Here is a 24,230-nt window from a genome sequence, read left to right on the forward strand (position 1 = left end):
CCTTTACGGTTTTGGAGAGGACTCTTGTTCCATGTATTGTTAAATAAACAGAAGCTAACTGGATTCCGTCTAGCAAGAAAGCTAAGCCCCACTACGAGGAGACATGTCTTAGGAGCTCACCAGGGTGTAACATGATAAATGTTATGGATATGAAAATGACTGTGACTTCTTTTCATAATCATTTTAATGGGACAGAGTTTAATTCCTGGCTAGAGCATAAAAATATATCACCCTCTTCCCGACTATTTCCATTTTTAAAGCCAAGCTTACTCAGCGAGGAAGGTAATACATATCCTGTTTTCATTTATGGGAACTGCTCAGTTTCAAACTCACCAAATTCAGCCCAAAAGACACAGAATTTTTCTTTATAATATTTGCAATTTTGGTTTGTTAGCCTCCAAACCCAAATAACAGCCTTGGTTTCAAATGGCTTTCTCACAAAAACTGTAGGAAAACAAAGCTGGCAAAAATCTTGGGAAGTCATCCCTTCAAAGCATGATCTGCTGTCCCTATTTTAATTCTGACAGTTGTTTATCTAATCTGGTCTTAAAAGGACTTCTTTATGAGGAGCTACAACCTCCTTGGTATTATATTGCAAGAATTCATTATCCTAATTGCTATAGCATTTTCCTCATATCGAGCAGGAATCTCTCTTGCTTCAGTTTAAACCAGGTATTTCTAATCCTCTCTGTTCAAAACAGGGAAAGGCAAGCCCTGTCCTCTTTGCAACCTTCTTTTCCATGTTTGCAAACAGACAGGACACCACTGTCAGGTGTTCTTTGGGCAAAATAACTTATTTGTCAGTCTTTTCAAATAAGTCTTGTTTTCCCAATTTCTGACCACTTTCATTGCTCTCCCTGAATACTCCCTAATCAGGCCATAGCTTCCTTAAAAGTGTGCTGCCCAAACTGGACTCACTATTGTACCTGGGATCCTACTAATGCTGACCAAAGAGTCTGTAGGAGAGACCCCACTGACTACTCTCTCTTTATCTGTCCCACTATGTTATTTGGCTTTTTTGTATCACTACCACACAACTGGTTCACTTTTACTCTGTGTCCCTCAAGCCCTCTTCTGCAGAAGTGCTGCCCAAACAGCTTCCCGTGCTGGACCTATACAGCCAACGATCGTCCTCGTCCTCATCCAAAAACCTACTGATTGTTCAGATCTTTTTTCAACATCATTGTGAATTCTAATACTGTTCTCTCCACCAGAACCCCTTAGTCTCTCCCAGCTTTACGCTGTTTGCATATTTTTGCTATATAATGAAACTAATGTTACACAGATGTTATATAGTGCTTTCATCCCTAGGTCTCAGAGGACTTTACTGGACTAAGGTTCACTGTTGTTTTTGAATAAATGCAGAACTGAAATAGAGACACAAAGTCTGAGCCCAATTTTTCTAGTGTCCTCAAGTTTGAAGGTAGGTCTGAGAGATCCACCAAGATGGTAGATTCACTATATTATGTGAAGAAATACAATGGATTTTTTTCAGAAAAGACAATGAGAAGTAGCATGGTTTTCACAAGTACTGTGAAAAAGCTATGGACTCTATCAACACATCCAAAACGGAAAGAAAAAGAGAAGTCATACATAATGAAGTTGCACTGCTTTCCCATTCTTTTCAAAATCTTTACAAATACATTCAATAAAAAAAAAACCCTATAAATTTCTATCAGAAAGTAAAATATAAAAGGAGACAAATGAGCCAAAGGAGGGCTTCATTTAAATTTAAAATTTAAAAAAAATCACTGTTGCTGAAAATGACTGTACACATCTGTCTATTATTATTACTCAGCACACAGTTTTAAATAACTAAGAGAAGAAATTATTTAAGTATTCAGGTTTTTAATTATCTTTAAAATCACAAAGTATCTTCCCATATTCTGCTCCTGCTAAGTGGTTTATGAATGGGAGTTCCTCTACATAACGAGAAAAATCAGACTCCCTGAGGAATACAGAAGTCTTAACAGCAATTTTCAGGAAACCGATAAACCTTATTCATACAAAAGAGTAAAAATCCTGCATTTTTTTTCAGTATTTGTTTTTCAGATCAGTAATTTTTCTTCACTAACAGTGACGGCTAAATTTTCAAAGTAATGTAACCTGATGAAAAATAGATGCTGTGTTTCCATAGGCTTACTGTAGGATGCCTTAAAATATCATCGTCACTTCACGCTCAAATACGTAACACTCATGAACATCACCACCGACGTTATACCAGCAACACCTGTCTCCTGTGTGTAATCAATTCCATTACAACTGAGAAAAAGTAATGGAAGACAACACAGAAGGAAATAATGGAATTCCTATTCGACTGCAGGCAAATGCACACAGCCGACCTGCAGAACCATGATATGCCATGGCAGAGAGCTTGGGCTACGCTGCCACAGTGTGCTGTTGATTAAGGACACGTAACACCACAAGGAAAAGAAGTAGTAACAAGGAGCGTCAGGACACCTCAGTACTTCAGTGCTGACACAACATGACGCCACACCAGGCACCAGGATAAACAACACGTCTGCATGGATACATGTTGCACAAATGTCAAAGGGCTGAGAGGCTGGATGGGGCTTTGAGCAACCAGGTGTAGTTGAAGACATCCCTGCTCATGGCAGGGGGGTTGGACTAGATGACCTTTAAAGATCTCTTCCAACCCAAACCATTCTATGATTCTATGACCAAAACCTTCGAAAAGGCAGAAAGGACTTGAACTGCAGGATGATTTCCTTGTAACATGTGGTATCTTGGCCAGTTATGGAAATATCTGAACTTCTATCTAGGGCTCTCAGCAACAGCTACCTGAAAATTGCAGTGTAAGTTATCTGCTTCAGCCCTGTGACCCTGGCAAAACTGATGTTACTGGAGTGCTCAGAAACTCCAGCACTTCACTTACTCTATTCCCACCAGCCTATACTGCTCCTAACGTTACCAGCTAAATGAATCATGGTGGTCATGCCATTATCACACTCAGTCTCTGCCACCATCATTCCTGTTTTCCTTCTTCTTGGTTGTATTACCATTAAATGTAATGTCATATACATTTTCTAATAGTTTAAACTCTTTATGCGGAAACAGTATATGGAAGACACAGGATCTGTCATGTCCAACAAATTGGTCTCTTTTTTTCTGTATCTCCTGTTTTTCATGTGTTAATCACTGTCAACTCTGCCTCCATTCTGCATGTTGTTTTAAATTAAGAAGTAAATAGCACCTCCAAACAAACACACCACCTTAAACCTTCTCAAACATACATATGATTTTTAACAAAATACTGCAGTAGCTTAGCTGTGCAAATGTAATGTTGCCTTCACTTATCTTCTCAGGACTTTGTTCAAAGTAATGTAATAAAGGATATATGTTACAAATTTCTTGGCATAGGTCAGAAAAACTCTGAGTTTAAGGATATATTTACCCAGCAGGAGGCCACAGGCTGCAACAGGGAGTTAATTTTACGTGACCCTTCATTGATATTATAAACAATCTCCTACAGCAATACAGACACTCATCTACCTTGCTTCTCATGCTCTAGCAGTATATTTGCATAGTATTCCAAAAGATACTTAATTTGAAGACTGCATAATTTTAAAAATTATATAGAAGACATGAGCCATACAACTAAGCTTTGAAGACTGAAAAACATCTTTTACTTGTAAACCATTTTCAGTTGAAATGAAAATCATATAAGTGAAAAATAATTTAAAAAAAAAAAAAACCACACACATTTTTTGAAGTGGCTTTCCTGGTTAGAACAACACAGTGGAGAGACTACATCTGCCTAGATATGTTTTGCAGAACAGTTTCCTCTTGTGGGCTGAATATAGGCTAAAGCCAGATCATTCATCAACAGAATTTTTCTTTTTTTTCTTCAACGCCTTACATCCTCTATAGCAACTGCTGCATTTTTCTACCTCTCACCATGAATATGATCAAGGCAGTCCTTAGGTGTTACAACAAAATACTGTCGTTTCATTGAAATTAACTTAAATCTTGCAATAATTAACTAATTGTATGGTACAGTCAGCATATATGAGGGCAAAGCCTAGCAAAACTGCGGATTTATTCAGGCCCTAAGATTTTACGAAGCCCATGGACCATCCCTAAAAAGGAAAATCTGCAAGAGCACATTCATGAAAACATACACGGCATACAAAAGCTATTTTCTCGGTATTTTTGAAAGGATGTCATCATGCCCTACACAAAGATTTCCCCAGTTTTTCAATTTTCTTTTTAGAAGTTTTTAATGTGGCATCCAGTCATCAGAAAGAAGAGGTATACATTTATGCTCATCTATACTTCTATTATAATTTTGACCATCATCAAAAGTACAACAGAAGTAATTATTCTGGGTAAACTGAAAATTCAGAAAAATGGCTAATTATGTGCACATGGATTAAATGTAGAGTGGCTGTGCATATATTTGTCTAAAACCTGTGGCGGATGCCTTGGGTCAATATTGACTTAGGGATTCCTAATGTATTTTTACAACATCTAATTTTGAGAGCAAAGTGTGTGCTGCAGAGAACATTTGGTATCACAATAATTAATCTGATTTCTTCGCAAACAAACAGATCACAAGTCCATTGGTAAACATTTAAACAGCTTACAGCAAACACATTCTACATGTCATATAATTTATTATCAAGTACTCCAGACTCCTAACTATGTAATTAAAACAAAGAGCTAGTCTACTCTACTTGTATGGACCCAGATACTTATTCTGCTCCCTAGGTATCAGAACATGAACCACTTTAATGCATAACTTGCATCCAGATCTAAAAGTAATAGGCATTAAGTAAAATATAAGAATATTTATTTTGGCTGAAAGTGAAAATAGCAGGCTTTAGGTTCAAGACAAACATCAATATCTCTAGAGACAAATATGAGGTTTTATTACTAAAGCACCTGATGTATTTTAAAACATCATCTTCAACATGAATAATTTTTCTCTAATGATTGATAGATTTTGTCTTGCTAAACAAATGATACTGATAATAAAGAGTTGCAGGAGAAGCCTTTCCTACCCCTCAGATGTGAAAACAGATTACAGCACAGACATAAGCAAACATGCTTATGACACCACACCTGTTAGAATGCCATTGTCTTAACAGAACTTCCACCTTTGGGAGACTTGTATATTACTGAATAAACTTATTTTATATTCAAATTTCAAAAATGCTTGGTGAAAAATAAAAATAAACATTCAAATCTCCAAGTAACAGAAACATCAAGTGGATTTCATATATAACTTCTTATAATCTATACTAAAAATGCTCATTAACACCTTCTATTCCTCAAAAACCACACATTACTCCAGCTTTGCCTACTGTCAAATACTGTTCTTCCATCCGGATTAAGTTCTTTCTGAGTTTTTTTCATTTTTAGTCTAGTTTAATTTCCCTCAGCAGTCAGTAAGACACTGCAACAAACACAGGAATTTACAGTATTAGAATTATAAAATATAGTGATTTAGGACTGTGCTAGCCCTGCTGGCAAAACATGCTCATCTAGATGCAGCGTAGGTCACAAAAGGTTTGTTCTAGTAACACAGTCATGCCCCTTCTCTTAACATCACGTATGAAACCAACATGAGATGCCTCTCCTGCTGGCAAAGATACGTCTGTCTCCAGAGTTGTGCCAGTACGGCATGTTATAATCACTAGCTGCTATATCTGTATCAGCAAACTTTGCAGTGCAGCTCTGGTCCTTGAGTTTTTCTGTACTGACAACACTCTTTGGCTGTGCGCTATTCAGCAGCGTGAAGGCTGATGCTTGGCATTAGCTTTTTCATCGTTTTCAAGAGCTGCATTCTTTTAGAAACAGATAGGAGATTCCCTATGTGTCAAGTTATGGGTGACTATGCATGAAGTCACTGGGATGATGCCGTGCTGACAAACACGTCTGGCATTTCCTCCTTTGATTATATTATGCATCTAGCAAGAGATTTGCACACCAAACTAGTAATCCAGATGTTCTGTGTTTGTTCTGAAACCATGTTTTAAACTTAACAGTACCTCTTACTGCAACTCCTGTCTTCTAATTTAGTAATGTAAGAGGACAGTTTGAAAAACATCAAAGTCTCTCAACTTTTTTTTGTCAAGAATCCCGAAACATTCCTGACTGTATTTGCCTCATCGGACACAACTAGGAAATCCCTACCTTTCAAACGAAGTAAAGCAACACCATGTACTTGTCAAATCCACCCATCAAATATACATCTCCATGAAGATCCACCCCTGACATAACCACTAATATGTATATAATTTAATTCCATTAATATCACAGTCATTTTAATATCCTTACCTGAACGGTTCGTCCTGCGTTAATGTGTTCGTCGTGCAATCTGTCCCAGAGCCTGCATCTTTGATACTAAAAAAAAAGGAAAAATACTCCATACAATTGCTATTTTTACCAACTAACTACGCAGAAACAAGGAACCTTCAGTAAATAATCACTTTAATTTTCCAAAATTGACAGTAAAGAAGCTGAGTCATAGGGACTTCCACAGCAAAATTAGAGAGGTAAATAGCAATGAATTTTGTGAATAATCTTCTACAATGTATTTTATTGAACTGCAGATAACCAGGTTTCAGTGTAAGTTTTTAACAACAAAGAGACACTGCAGCATCTTGACACTGCTGAGGCATAAATAATTTGGTGGGCAGTAAAAAGAAGGGCAGAAGGAGGAAAAAGGAATGGAATAGGGGATTAGCAGTACCGGCCATATAGGACAACAAGGCATCTGATATTATTTACAAAGAGAATTGCGTTCATTACACAGTACTACTCTCTACATTTACACTTACCATTTCTACATAGTTACAAACACAGTTTCGAGAACCATCAGGGCAGATTTGGCACCTGCATGAGGCTCCACTAACTCCAATGGGAAACTATCCATACAGCGCTTTTCACAGGACAGAGACCAGAGTAATTATTCCATTAGCAGAGCGCAAGTTTTGCTAAAGAACTGTGTACCATCACATATAAACCTCTTCATCATTAAAATAAATCAATCCCTGCTATTGCCAGTTGACATAAACAATATAAAGACATTATCATGAAAAAGAGCAGTAAAATAATAACTAGAACATGGGCTGAAACCACCAAAGAATACATTTACAATACTAGACAATATTAGGACATTCATTTTAATTGTTTAAATAAGAAGACAAAATATTTACCATGATTTCTGAGGTATTTTTATGTAAAGTTTAATTCCTTAATTTCTTAATATGCTTTGTTACCAATAAAAAACTTTATCTATAGCCTACATCTTTCCTTAATTCTTTTCATAATTGTAGGGGCCACAGTAATAAAGGATCACAAGTTACCCAGCTTCCTAAAAGCCAACAAGAAATCTGAAGTTACTTCTTATTTTCACGTTAGGATTTTGTAGTGCTATGGAAGAGAAAATGTTTAGTGTTCAATTAAGTCAGATTAAAGTCATTTTTCTAGGAAACTAGCAACTTCTGCATAAATTATTATGCCATTAAAACTACTGCCACTGTTCTTTAAAATAAAATGGACAAAAGAAGTCTCTATCAACAGTAGATCTTCCAATTCAGTCATCCCTGAAAGAGTACTGAAACAGGAATTTCTAAGGGTGGAACAGAAGGGGCTTGGGGAAAAATTACCTTTTCAGTTTCAACTGACTGTAATATATTGTCCACATACCGAACAATAAAAAAATCCTGTTTTCCAGTTAAGAACAACAAGGATTCCTCAGGAAACCTTTATTGCTTTTCATAATTTCTACTAGAAATACTCAGCATATTTATCTGCTTTATATATTTAGAAATGTTATTACTTTGCTTTAACATTCCTAGTGTGTGCGTGATGACCTCAAATCCAGTGACTCCATTGCTTTGAGTGTATTTTGGAATAAACTCAAAGCAACGACATTCATGTGGTCAGAGAACTCTTCCTTGTTGACTTCTCTTTGTCAGTCAGCACAAAACAGGCCATACTCCTGGGCCATGTTCACTCTAGGGGACTCAAGGACAGCAAACCTTGAGAAGAGATGGTATTGACATTATTTATCGTTAACAAACACATGTAAAACTAAGGGAGGTCCATGAAGTAAATATACCTATGGAATCCTAACCTGTTAGAGCAAGTCCAGAAGCAGGCCATGCAAATGGTCAGAGTGCTGGAACATCTCGCCTGTGAAAAAACGCTGAGAGAGCTGGGTTGTTCAACCTGGAGAAGAGAAGAGAAAGCTCCAGGGAGACCTGATTGCAGCCTTTCAATATACAAAGGGGGCTTGTAAGAGAGACAAAGTCTTTTTACCAAGGCTGTACTGACAGGACAAGGGGCAACACTTTTAAACTGAAAGAAGTTAAGTTTAAATTGGACTCAAGAAAGAGATTTTTTTTATGATGAGGGTGGTGAGGCACTGGAACAGGTTGCCCAAAGAAGTTGTGGATGCCCCATGCCTGAAAGTGTTCAAGGCCAGGTTGGAAGGAGCTTTTGAGCAACCTGATGGCAGGAGGGTTGGACTAGATGGTCTTCAAAGCTCCCTTCCAACCCAAACTACTCTATGATTCCATGAGTCTATGATATTCAAACATAATCATGCTATCGCCAAATAGTTTGTATTCTGCATCAGAAATACAAAACATAAGGTTACTCTCAGACAATGTCTTTTCGTCTTCCGCCCATTCTCTTTTGAGAAATCTCTTCAGAAAGAAACCTTCGTGCTTATGCTTCAGATCCCTTCCATTTCTCCTTGAAAGTATCCAGTGAACATGGAGAGAATTCAAAGCTTTTCATAATATCCTCTGCATTAACTTCTGTAGCAGGTAGTGCTCACCATTTCTAAAAGCTCTACAACAAACGTCCTATACAAATGTATATACTCTGATGAAGACTGCAGTAAGACTCAGGTATCTTAATTTCTCATTTTGTGTCACTTTTATGTATCAACCAACAACAGTGGTTCCCAGCCAAAGGTAAGTACTGTTTCACGCAACATCCTTTAACTTTGCCACAGTTACGGGAAATTAAGTTAAAACTGAGAGCAACAGAGAAAAGGATGCTATGTCTTACAGCACTTTTTATTTTAAGAATTGTTGCCTATCACCAACAAAGTTTAGGGCAGCATGCCAAAATCTCCACCTTCCTGTAGCACCATGACAATTGCTTTCATCTAACAGAACATTGTAACTCTTTTGGATAACCATGCACTTTATTCCCTCTTTTAGAGTGAAAGGCCATCCAATCCACAGAATGTGTTTTGTAAAAGAAGGACTACTCTGAGGAAAACATGAAAAAAAAAACAAGTATAGAGTACGATTTCTTAAGGATGTAAATTTTAAGTCTTCAGAAACTGTCACATAGAAAGTTGGACTCTCAAACAGTTGAGAAGCAATGTTCTGATGATGGATTTATGGTAGCCACTTCCTCTGAAAAGGTGTACTCAAGGTCAAATTTCATTATATATTGATTTTATAGTTTCTTCAAACAGTGATTTAGTAGATTAATTGTTTGGACTATCTCTGGAACCTAAGGTTTAAATCAATATTCATGAAATGAGGTTAGAGATATTGGCTTCATCATAAGTAAATAATGTTGCTGCTCTAAGCAATTTGAAATAATTAGTTATTTTTGCCTAAAAGTAGCCTCTAAAATAAACAGGACCGAATTCTACAAAATTATCCTTCTACCTCTAGGGATGTTTGGTTTACATGGCTGAAAGTTAATTTTACAAAAAGTATTTTAGAGAAAACCATTTAAGCTGCTGAAGCTGACAGCTCACATAAGTACTGTAACACATTTGCTATGGCTAAAATCCATGTAAAAGATATAAAAATGAAAACGATTACAGAAGTATTTCAACCAAACTATTGCTAGTGTTCTGATAATCTAAAACTATCTAGAGTGACAGATTTCAAATCCGGATTTGCCATATTTTTATTCTCACTTTCTCATAAACCTATCAATAGAGTAAACTTTCAAACATTTATAGTTCTTACAGTCAGAAAAGTGTTTGGGTTTTTTTTTAAAAAAAAGACAGACACTTTCAAATTTTAAGAACATTACACTGAGTGTGGAATTTTAAAGAATTTAACGACTATTTTTATACTCAGATGTATTACTTCTCCTAAATGTTTGTGTCATATTTTTTGTCAATACACAGAAGTTCTGAAGCCTTCAGTATTGTTGGATACATTCAGGTAGAGCTACCAATTGTTTATTTGAAGGTTTTATCCACAGTTACTTGTTTCTAATAATTCTGTTAATTACTAATTCAAATATCAAATCTTCCAGGACTTACACTGTCTAGAGATGCAGAAATTTTTAATTACTAGTATTCTGAGACTAAAAAGACAAATTTATACTAAACATTGCTACCACTTCTTGCTTTCATTAAAGTGTTTCTCTAGAGGATACGCAGTTAACACTTAAAAGAACTAAGTTTGCAATTATTTAAAAACTTTTCTGTTATGAATATTTCATTATGTTGACTGAGTAGATCATTCACATTGCTACCAGCAACCAGAAAATCTCAAGAAACGTCCAAACCAGACACTTTCACATTGCACCAGATTTTTACACTGAAAGTACAAAATTCAAGTCGATAAAGCATCCTGGTATTTCAGTGTCATCACTGAATGCCATCACAGAAACGCTGCGCTTTGTGTTGCCTATAATTAAACTCTAGCTAAGCATGAGTTTCTCTCACAATGCTTTGAACAAGGTATTAAATCAGAACTAACCTAATGACTCATTTCATCCTGAGTGCTAATATTTTCTACATTTTCTTCTAGACACAGAAAACTATCCTTACAACGATCTCCCCTTCTGTCTGCAAAACAGGAATGCTTGACTTGAGTTGCTGGGCCAATAAAGACTTCAGTTGACCAACACATGGCTGAATTAAGTGGAACATGTTTCACCCTTTCCCCGGCACCATGTAACACTATCTGGCTAGACAGAGGACAATTATTCTTTGTCTAAATACGTAAAACATTTTCAGCAGGATCAACCAGTAACTGGCTACCTCTTCTTGCTGACCAGATTCTGCAAAACCCAGCAATTCCCAAGATCAACTCTCACACTGGTAAGTACTACACAGCGCAATAACTGACCATGTCTCTGTTTCTCATTGTAGAACCAAATGCCTTTTGAAGCCTCTTGTTAGGGTGTCTACACAGCCTAAATGAGGGGAGCTTTACATAAATGGACAATACTTAGCAAAGAATCTATTTATCTGTACAAAGTAATACTCTTCCAAAAAATTCAAGCAGTGTAACAGTTATGCCCATCCTCTCCATTGTGTCTCCCTAATTACTACCTTACACACATCAAAAGCTTATCTTTACCTGTGAAGTGCAACAAAACCATTTGTGTACTGCTAATATACCCTGCTAATCACTTTCCATTTTGTACTGACAGGTCAGCTATCCCTTCCCATCAACGGACTACCTTTTTCCAGTGACCACTTGCTTGTTCCTCTCAAGCAAGGCTGCAGCTTTTATGCTATCCTTTTGTGGCTATTTATTAAATGCATCCCTTCGTTTCAGGATGCCTTCTGCGAGACTCTGAAGAATGGTACATGTCACAGTTCCACACTCATTGATGCTGTTGGTGTTAACAGGAGTGCTGACCTGAAGATATAATTTTTAACATAATTTTAACATAAGCCAACCACAGACCAAAAAAATCTACCTCTCTGCAACCCAGAAATCCCTCTGGGTGGATTACGGCAAATGCATGTTCCTTCCATGAGCAGCTGTGCAACTTCTCATTAGAGAAAGAAGGGAACAGCCTAGCTCCAAGACTGCCCCCATTTGAACGAAATAGCTTGCATGGAAAAACTATTATAATGATGGTCTCCTCTAGGAACCTCTGAATCCTGTCCTATTCCACATAACTCCTCACTAGTTGCCCTTAGCTAGCTCTATGGCCACTGCTAAGTATGGGCCATGCACAGAGACACATACGCACTGATCCCTGGAGGCTGTACACCTCTCCAGGGCAATTTAACAGTTGAGGATCCTTGCTCTCCCATCATCTCACCCAAGGGCAAGCTAATACTGACTCCTCTGTACTCTGGCTCCAATGCAAAGTAACTCAATTACTCAATTATTGTTTGGATGAACAATAAGCTCCTGGACCAGCTCGGACACAAAAAGAAGGCCTACAGAGGGTGGAAACAAGGACAGGTAGCCTGGGAAGAATACAGAGCAATTGTCCAAGCAACCAGAGATCAGGTTAGGAAAGCCAAAGCCCTGACATAGTTAAATCTGGCCAGGGACATCAAGGGCAACAAGAAAAACTTCTATAGATATATCAGTGATAAAAAGACATCTAGGGAAAATGTAGGCCTTCTCCAGAAGGAAACGGAGGATCTAGCTACCTGGGATATGGAGAAAGCTGAGGTTCTCAATGACTTCTTTGCCTCAGTCTTCATTGGCAAGAGCTCCAGCGGCACAGCCCAAGATACAGAAGGCAAAGGCAGGGACTGGGAGAATGAAGAATCGACCACTGTAGGAAAAGATCAGGTTCGAGACCTTCTAAAGAACCTGAAGGTGGACAAGTCCATGGGACCAGATGAGGTGCATCTGCGGGTCCTGAGGGAACTGGCAGATGAAGTTGCTAAGCCACTATCCATCATATTTCAGAAGTCGTGGCAGTCTGGTGAAGTTCCCACTGACTGGGGGAAACAAAGCCCCCATCTTTAAAAAGGGGAAAAAAGAAGACCCAGGGAACTACAGGTCAGTCAGTCTCACCTCTGTGCCCAGCAAGATCATGCAGCAGATCCTCCTGGTGACTATGCTAAGGCACATGGAAAATAAGGAAGTGATTGGTGACAGCCAACATGGCTTCACGAAGGGTGAATCTGCCTGACTAATTTGGTGGCCTTCTATGATGAGGTTACAGCATTGATGGATAGGGGAAGAGCAACTGACATAATCTACCTGGACTTATCCAAAGCATTTGATACTGTCCCACACGACATCCTTGTCTCTAAACTGGAAAGACATGGTTTTGATGGATGGACCACTCGGTGGATAAGGAATTGGCTGGATGGTTGCACTCAAAGAGTTGTGGTCAACGGTTCAATGCCCAAGTGGAGGCCAGTGACGAGTGGTGTTCCTCAGGGGTCAGTACTGGGGCCAGTGCTATTTAACATCTTTGTTGGTGACATGGACAGTGGGATCGAGTGCACCCTCAGCAAGTTTGCAGATGACACCAAGTTGTGTGGTGGTGTGGACACGCTGGAGGGAAGGGATGCCATCCAGAGGGACCTTTACAGGCTAGAGAGGTGGGCCTGTAAGAACCTCATGAAGTTCAACAAGGCCAAGTGCAAGGTCCTGCACATGGGTCAGGGCAATCCCAAGCACAAGTACAGGCTGGGTGGAGAATGGATTGAGAGCAGCCCTGAGGAAAAGGACTTGGGAGTGCTGGTGGATGAGAAGCTCAACATGAGCCGGCAATGTGTGCTGGCAGCCCAGAAAGCCAACCGTATCCTGGGCTGCATCAAAAGAAGAGTGGCCAGCAGGTCGAGGGAGGTGATCCTGCCCTTCTACTCTGCTCTCGTGACACCTCACCTGAAATACTGCGTTCAGGTCTGGAGTCCCCAGCACAAGAAGGACATGGAGCTGCTGCAGCGGGTCCAGAGGAGGGCCATGAAGATGATCTGAGGGCTGGAACACCTCTGCTATGAAGACAGGCTGCGAGAGTTGGGGCTGTTCAGCCTGGAGAAGAGAAGGCTCCAGGGTGATCTTATCGCAGCATTTTAGTACTTAAAGGGGCCTACAGGAAAGCTGGAGAAGGACTTTTCACAAGGGCGTGTAGTGATAGGACAAGGGGCAATGGATTTAAACTGAAAGAGAGGAGATTTCGATTAGATATAAGGAAGAAATTTTTCACTCAGAGGGTGGTGAGGCACTGGAACAGGTTGCCCAGAGAAGTTGTAGATGTCCCATCCCTGGAAGTGTTTAAGGCCAGGCTGGATGAGGCTTTGGGCAACCTGGTATAGTGGAGGGTTTCCCTGCCCATGGCAGGCGAGTTGGAACTAGATGATCTTTGAGGTCCCTTCCAACTCTAACCATTCTATGATTCTATGATTCTATGATTCAATTAACTGTTATTTATGGGAGAAGCTGGAGAACAGAAAGCTGCTCCTAGCTGCTACAGTATGGGGCTGCTGCAAATGGGCTGATTCCAAGGCAAAAAAATGCTGAATCAGATGGTGTCTAGGTAATGTAACGAATTATATAAATATGGAATAACAAAGAATAAACAACATGCTGTGACTGAAAAAATAGGTTGTCTCTTTCAGAAGTTATTGCTTCCGGCAAATATTGTACTAATGTATCTTCCAGTTTGTGAATTTTGCAGTTCATATCTTTATTGTATCCTTATTACACCCTTACCAGGAAAGAATCACTATTATATCCCATCATTAGTCCCAGCAGCTCCAGGTCTTACTCTATCCCAATTTTTCTCTCGTCCCATGGTCAGTCACCATTTCTGCACTTTGACCTTCCATCTGAGGTTCTTCTTCACAGGCTCCTCCCACCCAATGATTTCTCTTTGATTTACATAAGCCAGGAAGCGCTTCCTCTTGCATACAAGGGAAATTAAGGGGACGACACTATGGGAACAGAAGAAAAACCATTTCCCCATTTTCATTCTCAGACTCAGGATCAGTTAAATTAGCAAGTCCAAGAATAAGCTCTGGTAATTTCTAGCACAGGAGTGTGCCCAGTGTTGGGTAAATCTTTAGCAATCTTCAGTTGGTAGAGTTTAACCAGTACCTACCTGCAAACCACTTTTTTTCAGAATTGTACCTCTTGACCAAAACATGGCAGACTTTTAGAGGCACAGCAAAATGTACAGTACAAACAAAGACCACCCCACAAAAAGTCTCAGGTTACTGTTCTAACATGTCACTGCTTTGAAAAGAAATTATTATTACTAAGCTATCAATCACTATCATAAACTAAATATTTTGTATTAAAATAAATTACTATCATTTGAACAACACATTACTTCCTGTACTCTCAGAAACAAAAACATGGATTTATTTCTCTCCTCCCTCATCCCCAAACTACTCAAGGCAGAAACCTGGCATGGAAAATTTCATCCAAAAGGTTACCCAGTGGTAAAGTTACAGTAAAATTCTGGTAAAGTTGTAACAACTGACAGCAGCAAAACACGTAACAGTTTCAACAATAACACTATACACACCCTTCAGACCATACCTTTCAGGAAATCAAAATCAAAATCACCTTATGTGTTTCCAATTTATTCACTCCTTCCCAAGTTGTTAAAAAACGTAGTTAGTTCTCCTACATCAGTCAGATTTACATATATACTTGAATTTATATATTGTGAACAAGTCTAGTGAAATTAATATGATGTATGATTTTTGAGAAACATGTCCAGGACTTCGCAGAACTACAGACACTCACTGTCACTGATTTTTGTGTGGTGGTAAGTATAGTCTTTTCTAAACAAGTATGTATTTTATCAGCCATTTCAAAAATTCCATTGCAATGTTGGTATTATAAGTGTGTTTCCTGAGTCACTCACTCTTTTCCTTTGTTTAGTGGTGTCACCTGTTTTAGTAAATCTCTTATCATCTTCCTCAACTAACCAATTTCTCTGTTTCCATAGGCTATTATACTAATAAACAGAGATTGAGAAAGTCTGAAGTCTGAAATCCAGTTATCTGTGCTGTTAAATTGTTGCAACTGTCCCTGGCATGGTTCTGGCCATGTCAAACAGGTTTCTCACATAAAGAATTCCTGATAACAGTTAAGGAGTTAGGAATTATAAACACAGAACAGAGGCTATTCCCAGTTAGCAGAGTGGATGTGGTCACCTGGTTTTGCAGAATATGAGGGTTTAATAACATGGACATAGGCCATTTCATACCAGACGATTGTCCTGGACATGTTTATTTTACCAGTACAGGCATTGCCACAATGTACGGAAGAATTTAACTCGATGCTAATTTTTCTGGGAAGCATATTCAGTTTCACTGTCAAGTGTGAGCTAATGCCAACAAGAAGCATATAAACATGCTGTGATTTTGATACTATTCTGTTTATTTAAATAATTCATTCTCTCTATTTCTCTCAGGTAAGTTTAAAAGCATATATAGAAAAAGACGGGTATAAACAGTAAGTTAATCAGAATAGTTGGCAGCAAACCACTGTGACTTAAAAATTAAGTAAAACAATTAGGCTGCTTTCCTTACAACAACTTTTTAACACAAAACAGAAGTGTTCCTCACTCCGTAGACCGACTAGTTACCACTAGTAAAGGCCTTTGTACACACTGAATGATCAGACGATACAGAAGTTTCATTTTTAGCCAAATTTTAATTAAAACATTTAATAATCAACTTCCTATTGAAATCCCTACATAATCTTCCAGCATGACTGCTTCTATACTCCAAAAAGAACTGTATTAGTAAAAAGTGAACACTAACCTTCTCAATATTTATTTGGTGTTTTCTTAACCTCTCCAAATCTGTTGGAATTGCCACTTTAACGAATTTCTGAATGGCAGGTTCAATTCGACGGAGCTTAATTTTTTCTTCATCTTCAGACATCCTAAAAGCAGCTTTCAAGTCAATACTTGCCCAGTATACCTTCACCAAGGTAGAAACCCCTAAAAAACAAAGAATTGCAGGCTTATAAAAACGTGGTAATTTAGAATCACTTTTTAAAAGAAAGTAAAGATAAGGCAAATCAGTCTTTCCAATAAAAACAAGTATTCCAAAACCACATTTGAGCAGAATTAACTACTTAAAATCTGGATACTCTATTTGCATTTAAATGTATTATTTCTATTTATTTGCAGGCTTTGAGGATCACTTTTCATAGACAAAACTTAACACTAACAAAAAATATAGCTAAATAATTAAGGCAGATGCAAAAATGCTTTGCAGCATAATGACAGATGAAAGCCTTTGAAGAAACCTTCCAATTAGATGCTTTGCTTGATCAGAGTTCAAGTTTTGCCAATTTACATTCTGAATCATCTTAAAAATTGTAAAACCTGTTCTGAAAAGACACCAAGATAAAATTATTTTTGGAAGTCCATTTCCTAGAAAGATTAACAACTCCTGAATGAAGATTTGCACTGCAAACTGCATTTGTCCCCTACCAAAAATTTACATCACCTTAAACAAGGGGTTTAAACAGGTTGCTGAAATATTTGCAGGACCGGTAGGTACATAAGCAGCTTCAATTCTGTTCCCTGCATATGCATAAAGCATGACTTTGAAGTTTCAGTTCTCTAAAAGAAAGATACACAGAATTGTATATAATAGCATTTATTTACAGAGCATATGAGTAATACAAAGGAATTCCATTATGCTGAATGCACACAAGAGGCGAGAAAAAATTATTGAGATATCATTTTGTAGTTTTAACACTGTAGAAACAGAGGTTATTTAAATGAGATTTTCTCTCTGTACACTGCCTTTTTAACAAAACCAAGAAGTTGCAGTTGGACTGCAGACATGTATGACAAAGTTTTGTCACAAGTGACAGTAAAAAAATACATGTGGATTTGGTTATATGAAAGTACCTGTACTACAACAGCAACTGCATCAGAAGGCTTTCCTTGATTTTTCCTCTTCCAGTAACCAAACTAGTTTAAAATACCTAAACTAGCATAATCCTCCAAGTACAAAGGAGGCATAGAAGAATGTAACAGGTTAAAAAATTTTGCTATTTTTCACACAGCCAAACATATTATTAACAGTGAAATTAGACATTATTTTTCTCACATCTAACTATGGTGTCAACATGTGGAGGGACAGTGTTAAGGTTCTTCTGAGACATGTGATTCCTGCAGGCAGAGAGAACTTGAAGGCAGACACCTGTTGATGGCACTGGGTCTTCGACTGAACTGCTCAAAGTTCTGTCACAGCCCTCACTTGCAGGCTGCAGGGAGGATATGTACACACCTCTCTCACCTTCAAAGGAGCCAAGTGGTAAGCATCTTCCATCAGGCCAGTGAGAAAGCTGGAAGTGCTTCTGGCAAAGGGAAGCTGGGTTTTTAGAGGGAAAATAGTCCCAGACTACTCATCTTTTCCAACACAGCCGCAAATAAAACGTTATGTTTTTATGATGAACGGAATGCCAAGAAGACTCTTCTCCTTTACCTATCCCACTCAATAAAGAAACTGAAAACTGAGTATTTATTGAGAGTGGACCAAGTCAGGGGAAGTCAGTCTTTAAGGTTTCACTGATACATCTTGTCCTTTTTCAGCAACTCAGCTGGAAATTATTTCATCAACAGACTTTGCAATCATTGCTACTTTGCAGTCATTGCTAAATCATCTCCACTGCAAATTGTAGAGACATACTATCAAGCAGCCTTACAAATCCCCTCTAACCCAAGGCATTTAATACCAACAGTTCTTCATCCAAATCTTCAAATAAACCTGCAGTGGGTGGCCTCGCGTTTTTCAGGCTGTAAAAAGATGAAGCCTTATGAGACCTTCCTGCAGCCTTCCAGTACCTGAAGGGGGCCTACAAGAAAGCTGGAGAGGGACTTTTTGCAAGGGTGTGTGGCGATAGAACAAGGGGTAACAGCTTTAAATTGAGAGGGCAGATTTTGATTAGATCTAAGGAAGAAATTCTTCACTCTGAGGGTGGTGAAGCACTAGAACAGGTTTCCCAGAGAAGTTGTGGATGTCCCATCCCTGGAAGTGTTGAAAGCCAGGCTGGATGAGGCTTTGAGCAACTCGATCTAGGGGAAGGTGTCCCTGGCGGAGGGGTTGGAACTAGACAATCTTTAAGGTCCCTTCCAACTCAAAACCATCCTATGATTCCATTCTATGATCCTAATGTTAATTCTCTTATGTTGATTTACTCTTTCCACCATTCTAAAAACAGTGGCTTAAATGCAAGATGATAAAAAAATACATTGGTTCTTCTATTATACCTGGATCACTACAGTCCCTAACACTTTTGAAAGAGCCACTCGTAGCTCACAGTTGAACTCCGTTTTGAGCCTAGAACAGATTTTTTTTTTCAATGAGCGAAAGATAATAAGTATCATACTCCAAACTGCAGTACTTCCTCTTTGAATACACATTTAATTTCCAGACAGCTTATACATTAATCCATGAGTTTACAGGCTAGAATTAATTAAAAATTGGTTCCTTAAAGATATTTAGTAGCCACGTCATGCTTTTCTTTAATACTGAGTCATCTTGAAGAAGCGATGACAGGAATTCTTCAAACTTATCACACAGCATGAGCTCACAGAAACCCACAGCCCATTCTGTCTTAGAACAAATACAGCAGAGACCAAGCTAAATTCATCATAATATTGTCCTTAACCTTTAAAGACATCTAGAGATCGATAAGAGTCAAAATTGACAGTTTAGATTACTTATAAACTGGACCACTGTGAAAGCAGAGTTAATGTAACCAACAGTCACAAGTCCTGAGTAGGTGATCTGAACAAGCAACAGTTTTAAATCCAAAGATTTGGCTGCATGCAGGGCTCCGCACAGTCATTTCCTTCTCCTTAAAAATTCCCAGGCAGTAAACTAGTTTTCATGACAGTGTCTATGAACCTCTTTAAGGGACTGCTGCCTAAAATCCACAGCACAGTATGTGTGAGAAACTAAGAAAGAAATATAAAAACATCTTATATTCTCATCAGGTCTCCTGCTTAATGTTCTCTCAAACAGTATAGTAGCTTTTGTAACACAAATTCTAAGACATAAATTACCAATAAGAAAATGTGCAAGGTCTTACTTTTTTTAAGTTCATATAATATGGTAAATAAAATTAACATTACAAGTTTTTGTGATTACCATATGTTCATTCCAGATGCAATTTCAAGGAAATCTAAGGTTTCTTGCCTACTTTATTGGGTTTGTGTTTTCCTAAGCATAACATTAAGTTTTGAAGCTATAATGCCTGTTTTTTGAGTAATCACAGAATAACAGGACAGTTTAGGTTGGGAGGGATTTTCACATATCATCCAGCACAAGATGAATTAGATGTGGTTGCACAGGCCCTTGCGCTGTCAAGTTTTAACACCTTCACAGATGGACACTCCAAACATTCACTAGACCCCTCCTTCAGAGTTTAACCATTCTCCAGGTTAAAAATAAACTAACAAAACCAAACTAAAACCAAAAAGATCTTCCTTGTAGCTAAACCAGCTTGTCTCTATTGCCTCTCATCTCATTGTCATGCACCTCCAAGAGGAGCCTGACTCTATACCGTTCCACCCACAGCAGTAAGATCTCCTTTTCCTTCACCTTCTCTTAAGGCTGAACAAATCCACCTCTCTGTTTCTCCTTCAATATCACGTGCTCCAGCCCCCTAACCACCTTGCTAGTCTCACAGGTGCCAAACAGAAGGGAAGTCACTCCCTTGACCTGCTGTCTCTCAGACACATTTACTAACACAGCCCACAACGCAGTTTTCCTTTGCCACAACAGCATGCTCGAACTGGTATTCAGCATGTGGTCCACCAGAACACACAGGTCCTTTTCTGCAAGGCTGTTCTCCACCAAGTCTTCCCACAGCCTGTTCTAGTCATCAGGCTATTCCATCCCAGAGGCAGGACTTTCTTGCTGTCTTTGCTGGAATTTACAAGGTCCCTGTCAGCCCATTTCTCGACCCTGTCAAGATCCCTCTGAGTAGCAGCCCTGCCCAGCCTATCAACCACTCTCCTCAGGCGAATGAAAAACCACTGCTCTCAACTTCGGCTTGTTAAGAAGATAATTTTGTCTCTGTCCTTGGACCTGAACTGTGGTCAGCATGTACACAAGCCTGCAGAAGTACCAAGTCCTCTCTCAGAGGGTGCCACTAAGACAACACATGGTTCACCTTCCCTTTCTGACTGTTTCTGTACAGGACTGTTGCTTGAGCAGAGGCTTAAGAATCCTTCCTACAGGCATTTACCAAGCACCAAGCACAACAAAATCTCAAGTTCTCCAAGACTGCAATACATGGTGCTGATTCTCTAAAATAAATTCAAGTTCAAGCAAAAAAGCCCAAGAGAACAGCATATCGTTAAATCAGTAATTAAAAAAAGTTAGATAAAACCATTTGTAATTAACTGTTCCTTATTATATTCACTGTGCAAGATATTTTGATACACAACAAAATTACAGAATCTTGTCTTCTCAAAAGCTGATGCTACAGGCCTGTTAGAGGTTATCTTCTAAGTAAAATACTTTCAATTCAACATTTAAAATTCATGCAACAAAATTCAATTATATTTCAGTGACAGAAGTAACACTTATCCAGAAGTGATCAAGACCCAGACATACAATAATTTTCAGTCAACTGTGTTAATAAAAAAGAAGACATATCCAAAGCATACTGTAGCAGCATTATCAAAGTATTAGGTGGTGACAAAAACTATAAATATATCTCCCTTCTTAATATTTACATTTTCTGGAGACTGGCTCCAAACTGAAATTGTAATTGTGAAGTAAATTCACGTAAAATAATAACTTGATAGCTGCACTTAATATGAAAATCATCTATGATTCTTACTACCCAAGACAGGGCAGAATCCCTTATCCAGTTTGTTCACCCCATGTCCTTGAAAATATTTAAGTGTATCTTCCATAAAGGATTAGTCCACATGCTCTTGTTTGTAAGCAACAGAGCAGAAGAACCTGCGGAGTTCCACTGGTTTGATCTTTGCTTTACCAAATAATCGGGTAGATAAAGCAAACAAAATGTTTCAAAAACAGGTCACTTTCTCTTTCAGCTTTTGAAGGTCCAACCAGCATATGCTATCTTATTTCACTGTCTAAATCAAATAATTCTAACGGGTAAAAGAGTCTCAAGGTATCCAATTCCAAATGTTGAAAGTGTGAATTTCATTCTGACACTAACACAAAATCTCCACCTACGTTGTGGCGACACAAAGAAAGCAGAGTCACACAGCTGCAGTCAATTAGAAGTAAAATTCTTCCCAAGTGTTGTATTACAAATTTCAATAAATGCTGTTAATACACATCAAATGTAATGCTCACAAACTTCTGTTAAACTGCCTCGCATTCTCCATGCAAATATGGCAGGAAAAATGCAGAATAAACCTGAAGAGTTCTGCTTGCCTGGGGAAACACAATGTAACGCTCCCACTTGATCTTAATTCACTTCAGAAGCTTTTAGACAACCACTGTCACTAGAAAAAGTACTATCAGCACAGATGTCTTGTCTTTCAGGGTTGTAAGGCCAAAAACCTTTTTCCTTTTCTCAATGTAAGTAAAATAAATAAGGATACAGATGCTAGAATAGAGAGATTTACAACAGCTTTCTAAGGTGACCTGAAACACTTCTTCTTAGAGTAGTACTGGCCCCAAAATTGCAATGACAAAGAGTAATTCACTATTGCTCACATGGCTGAGGTGTGTAGTTAGCGAGGAACACACTCCTGCGGTGGACTACATCCAAATTGCACTTTGGATCTGAACTACATCTTTCTCCTTTGGCTATAAAAGGAACCAAAGGCAAATAGTTTTGTTAGGATGAATTAAGGCATTGTCACCAGCCACAGTGTATCCACAAAGTGACATGAAACTATTTAGTGGGATAAGGAGCTGTAGGTGCCAGATCTCCCACAGACCAACCAGATTTAGCAGCTGTAAATAACAGGCTGTGGTTCCTAGCAGATCTGTGCGCTTGTGGATCACCTGGCAAGACAAACTTGATCCAGATGAGGCAAGGGCGCGTGACTGCCTTTTGAGAAATCAGAACAGACAAGAGGCATTTAGTATTGGTTTTACAAGTTTCAGTCAGTTGCAGAAGAGCAGAAAATAGCTAATGAATAACACATCAACATTTTTTGAACAAAGCTGAACCGGAGGAGCCGGTCTGTAGTGGACCGACACCTGCAATAGGCAACCGCAACACAGTCCACCCTGCAATCAGAGCCCTAAAACCGATTTTTCCGTCTTACTGAACTATGCCTCTGGTCTTATCCCAGCAGCCAGGAGGTTACGGAGGCTTACCCTTCCTGCATCTCACCCCTGGAAAGCAAGGGGTGCACGCAGAGAGTAGAAGCATAAGAATAAAGAAAGGTTTTAAGTCTTATATCAAGGCTCCAAGCGGATTATACTAGGTTCTTTTTCCTGACTTATGTTTTTAAAAGCTTGGGGAATGCCGGGCTAAACAATTCGTCACTCTGTGCTCTTGCTCTTTTTTTTTTTTTTTAATAAAATAATAATCCAAGCTGGTCTGGCAAGTTCTGGTTGGGCTCAGCTCTCCGCCGGCACGCCAACCTGTGCCTCCCCGCCACCAGACCCAGGCGCCCCGCCGAGGTCCTCCGTGCCCAGCGTCTCCGGGGGCACCCGCACGGCCGGGACACCCCCAAACGCCCCGCCGCGCCGGTCGGCCTCGGGCTACCGGGCCGCTGCTGGGGAGGGAAACCGCCCTCACACACAGGCTGGGGGGACTGGGAGGAGCGGAACGATCACGACCCCCCCCCCCGCCCGCCGCGCCAGCTACCCCACAGCCTCAGGGAGAGGGGCGGCCGAGGGGCGCGGGCCTGCCCGCGGCAGCGGGGCCCGGCCTGCAAGGCCGAGGCGAGCGGACGGCGGTCCTGCTGCCCGCCGCGGCCCTCGCTGAGGGGCGGGAACCGGGGCTCAGGGGGGGAACGCGGCGCCCCGCTCCCCGCCGCGGGCTCCTACCGGCCAGCCACGTCCGCAGCGACCAAGCCCAGGGTCCGCCAGGCCCCGGCCCGGCCTTCCTCTCGCCTCCCCGGCGCGGGAAGCGAAAGCGAAAGCAGCGCGGCCGCCGTCGGCGGGGACGCGGCAGCCGCCCCGGCCCCGCTGCTCCCACCGCCCCCCTCTGCCGCCACCCCCGCACCGCCTGCGGCCCCTCACCATGTGGCGGCTGTGGCCGAGCCGAGGACCGCGGCCAGCGGGACACTGGGCGGCAGCCGGCGCGCAGGGCTCCCCCTCGGCGGGAAGCGGCCCAGCCCCCGCCCGCCACACACACGCACACACCCCCTTCGCCACGCTCGGGGCGATTTTCCTCGTGTTTATTTCCCTCCCTAACTTGCGGCGGGAAGGGGCCAGGGCAGCGGAGAAGCAGCCGCCGCAGCAGGAGCTGCGGCGGCTGCTTCTCCGCTGCCCTGGCCCGAGTGGAATTATCTGGCATAAGGGCTCATGGGGAGAGAAAAGTTAAAGTTCTTCGTCTAAAACGAGAGCCGAAGGTTTCTGTTACCATTTTAAGAATTTTTCTTAAATTCTACCAGCATTTTTA

At 40.1% G+C, this 24,230-nt stretch overlaps 1 protein-coding gene across 2 annotated transcripts in view; it reads right to left on the bottom strand.

Annotated features, from left to right (window-relative positions):
• STX17 (syntaxin 17) overlaps positions 1 to 23,880 on the bottom strand; it is a 38,228-nt gene extending 14,348 nt beyond the window's left edge. The window contains exons 1-3 of one of the 2 annotated variants that reach the window (XM_086608520.1): positions 23,849 to 23,880; positions 16,454 to 16,635; positions 6,304 to 6,369 (exon numbers count right to left, since the gene is read on the bottom strand). In XM_086608520.1, the coding sequence (XP_086464646.1) occupies positions 6,304 to 6,369; positions 16,454 to 16,576 (189 nt within the window). In that variant the 5' untranslated portion in view covers positions 16,577 to 16,635; positions 23,849 to 23,880. Of the gene's footprint in view, positions 1 to 6,303; positions 6,370 to 16,453; positions 16,636 to 22,363; positions 22,412 to 23,848 lie in introns of those variants that run through there. The other variant, XM_086608521.1, reaches the window with a different exon arrangement.
• Between the last annotated feature and the right edge of the window lie 350 nt (positions 23,881 to 24,230).

This window comes from Tauraco erythrolophus, chromosome 3 (genome assembly GCF_009769465.1).
Source record: "Tauraco erythrolophus isolate bTauEry1 chromosome 3, bTauEry1.pri, whole genome shotgun sequence".
In the NCBI taxonomy this organism is placed as follows: domain Eukaryota; kingdom Metazoa; phylum Chordata; class Aves; order Musophagiformes; family Musophagidae; genus Tauraco; species Tauraco erythrolophus.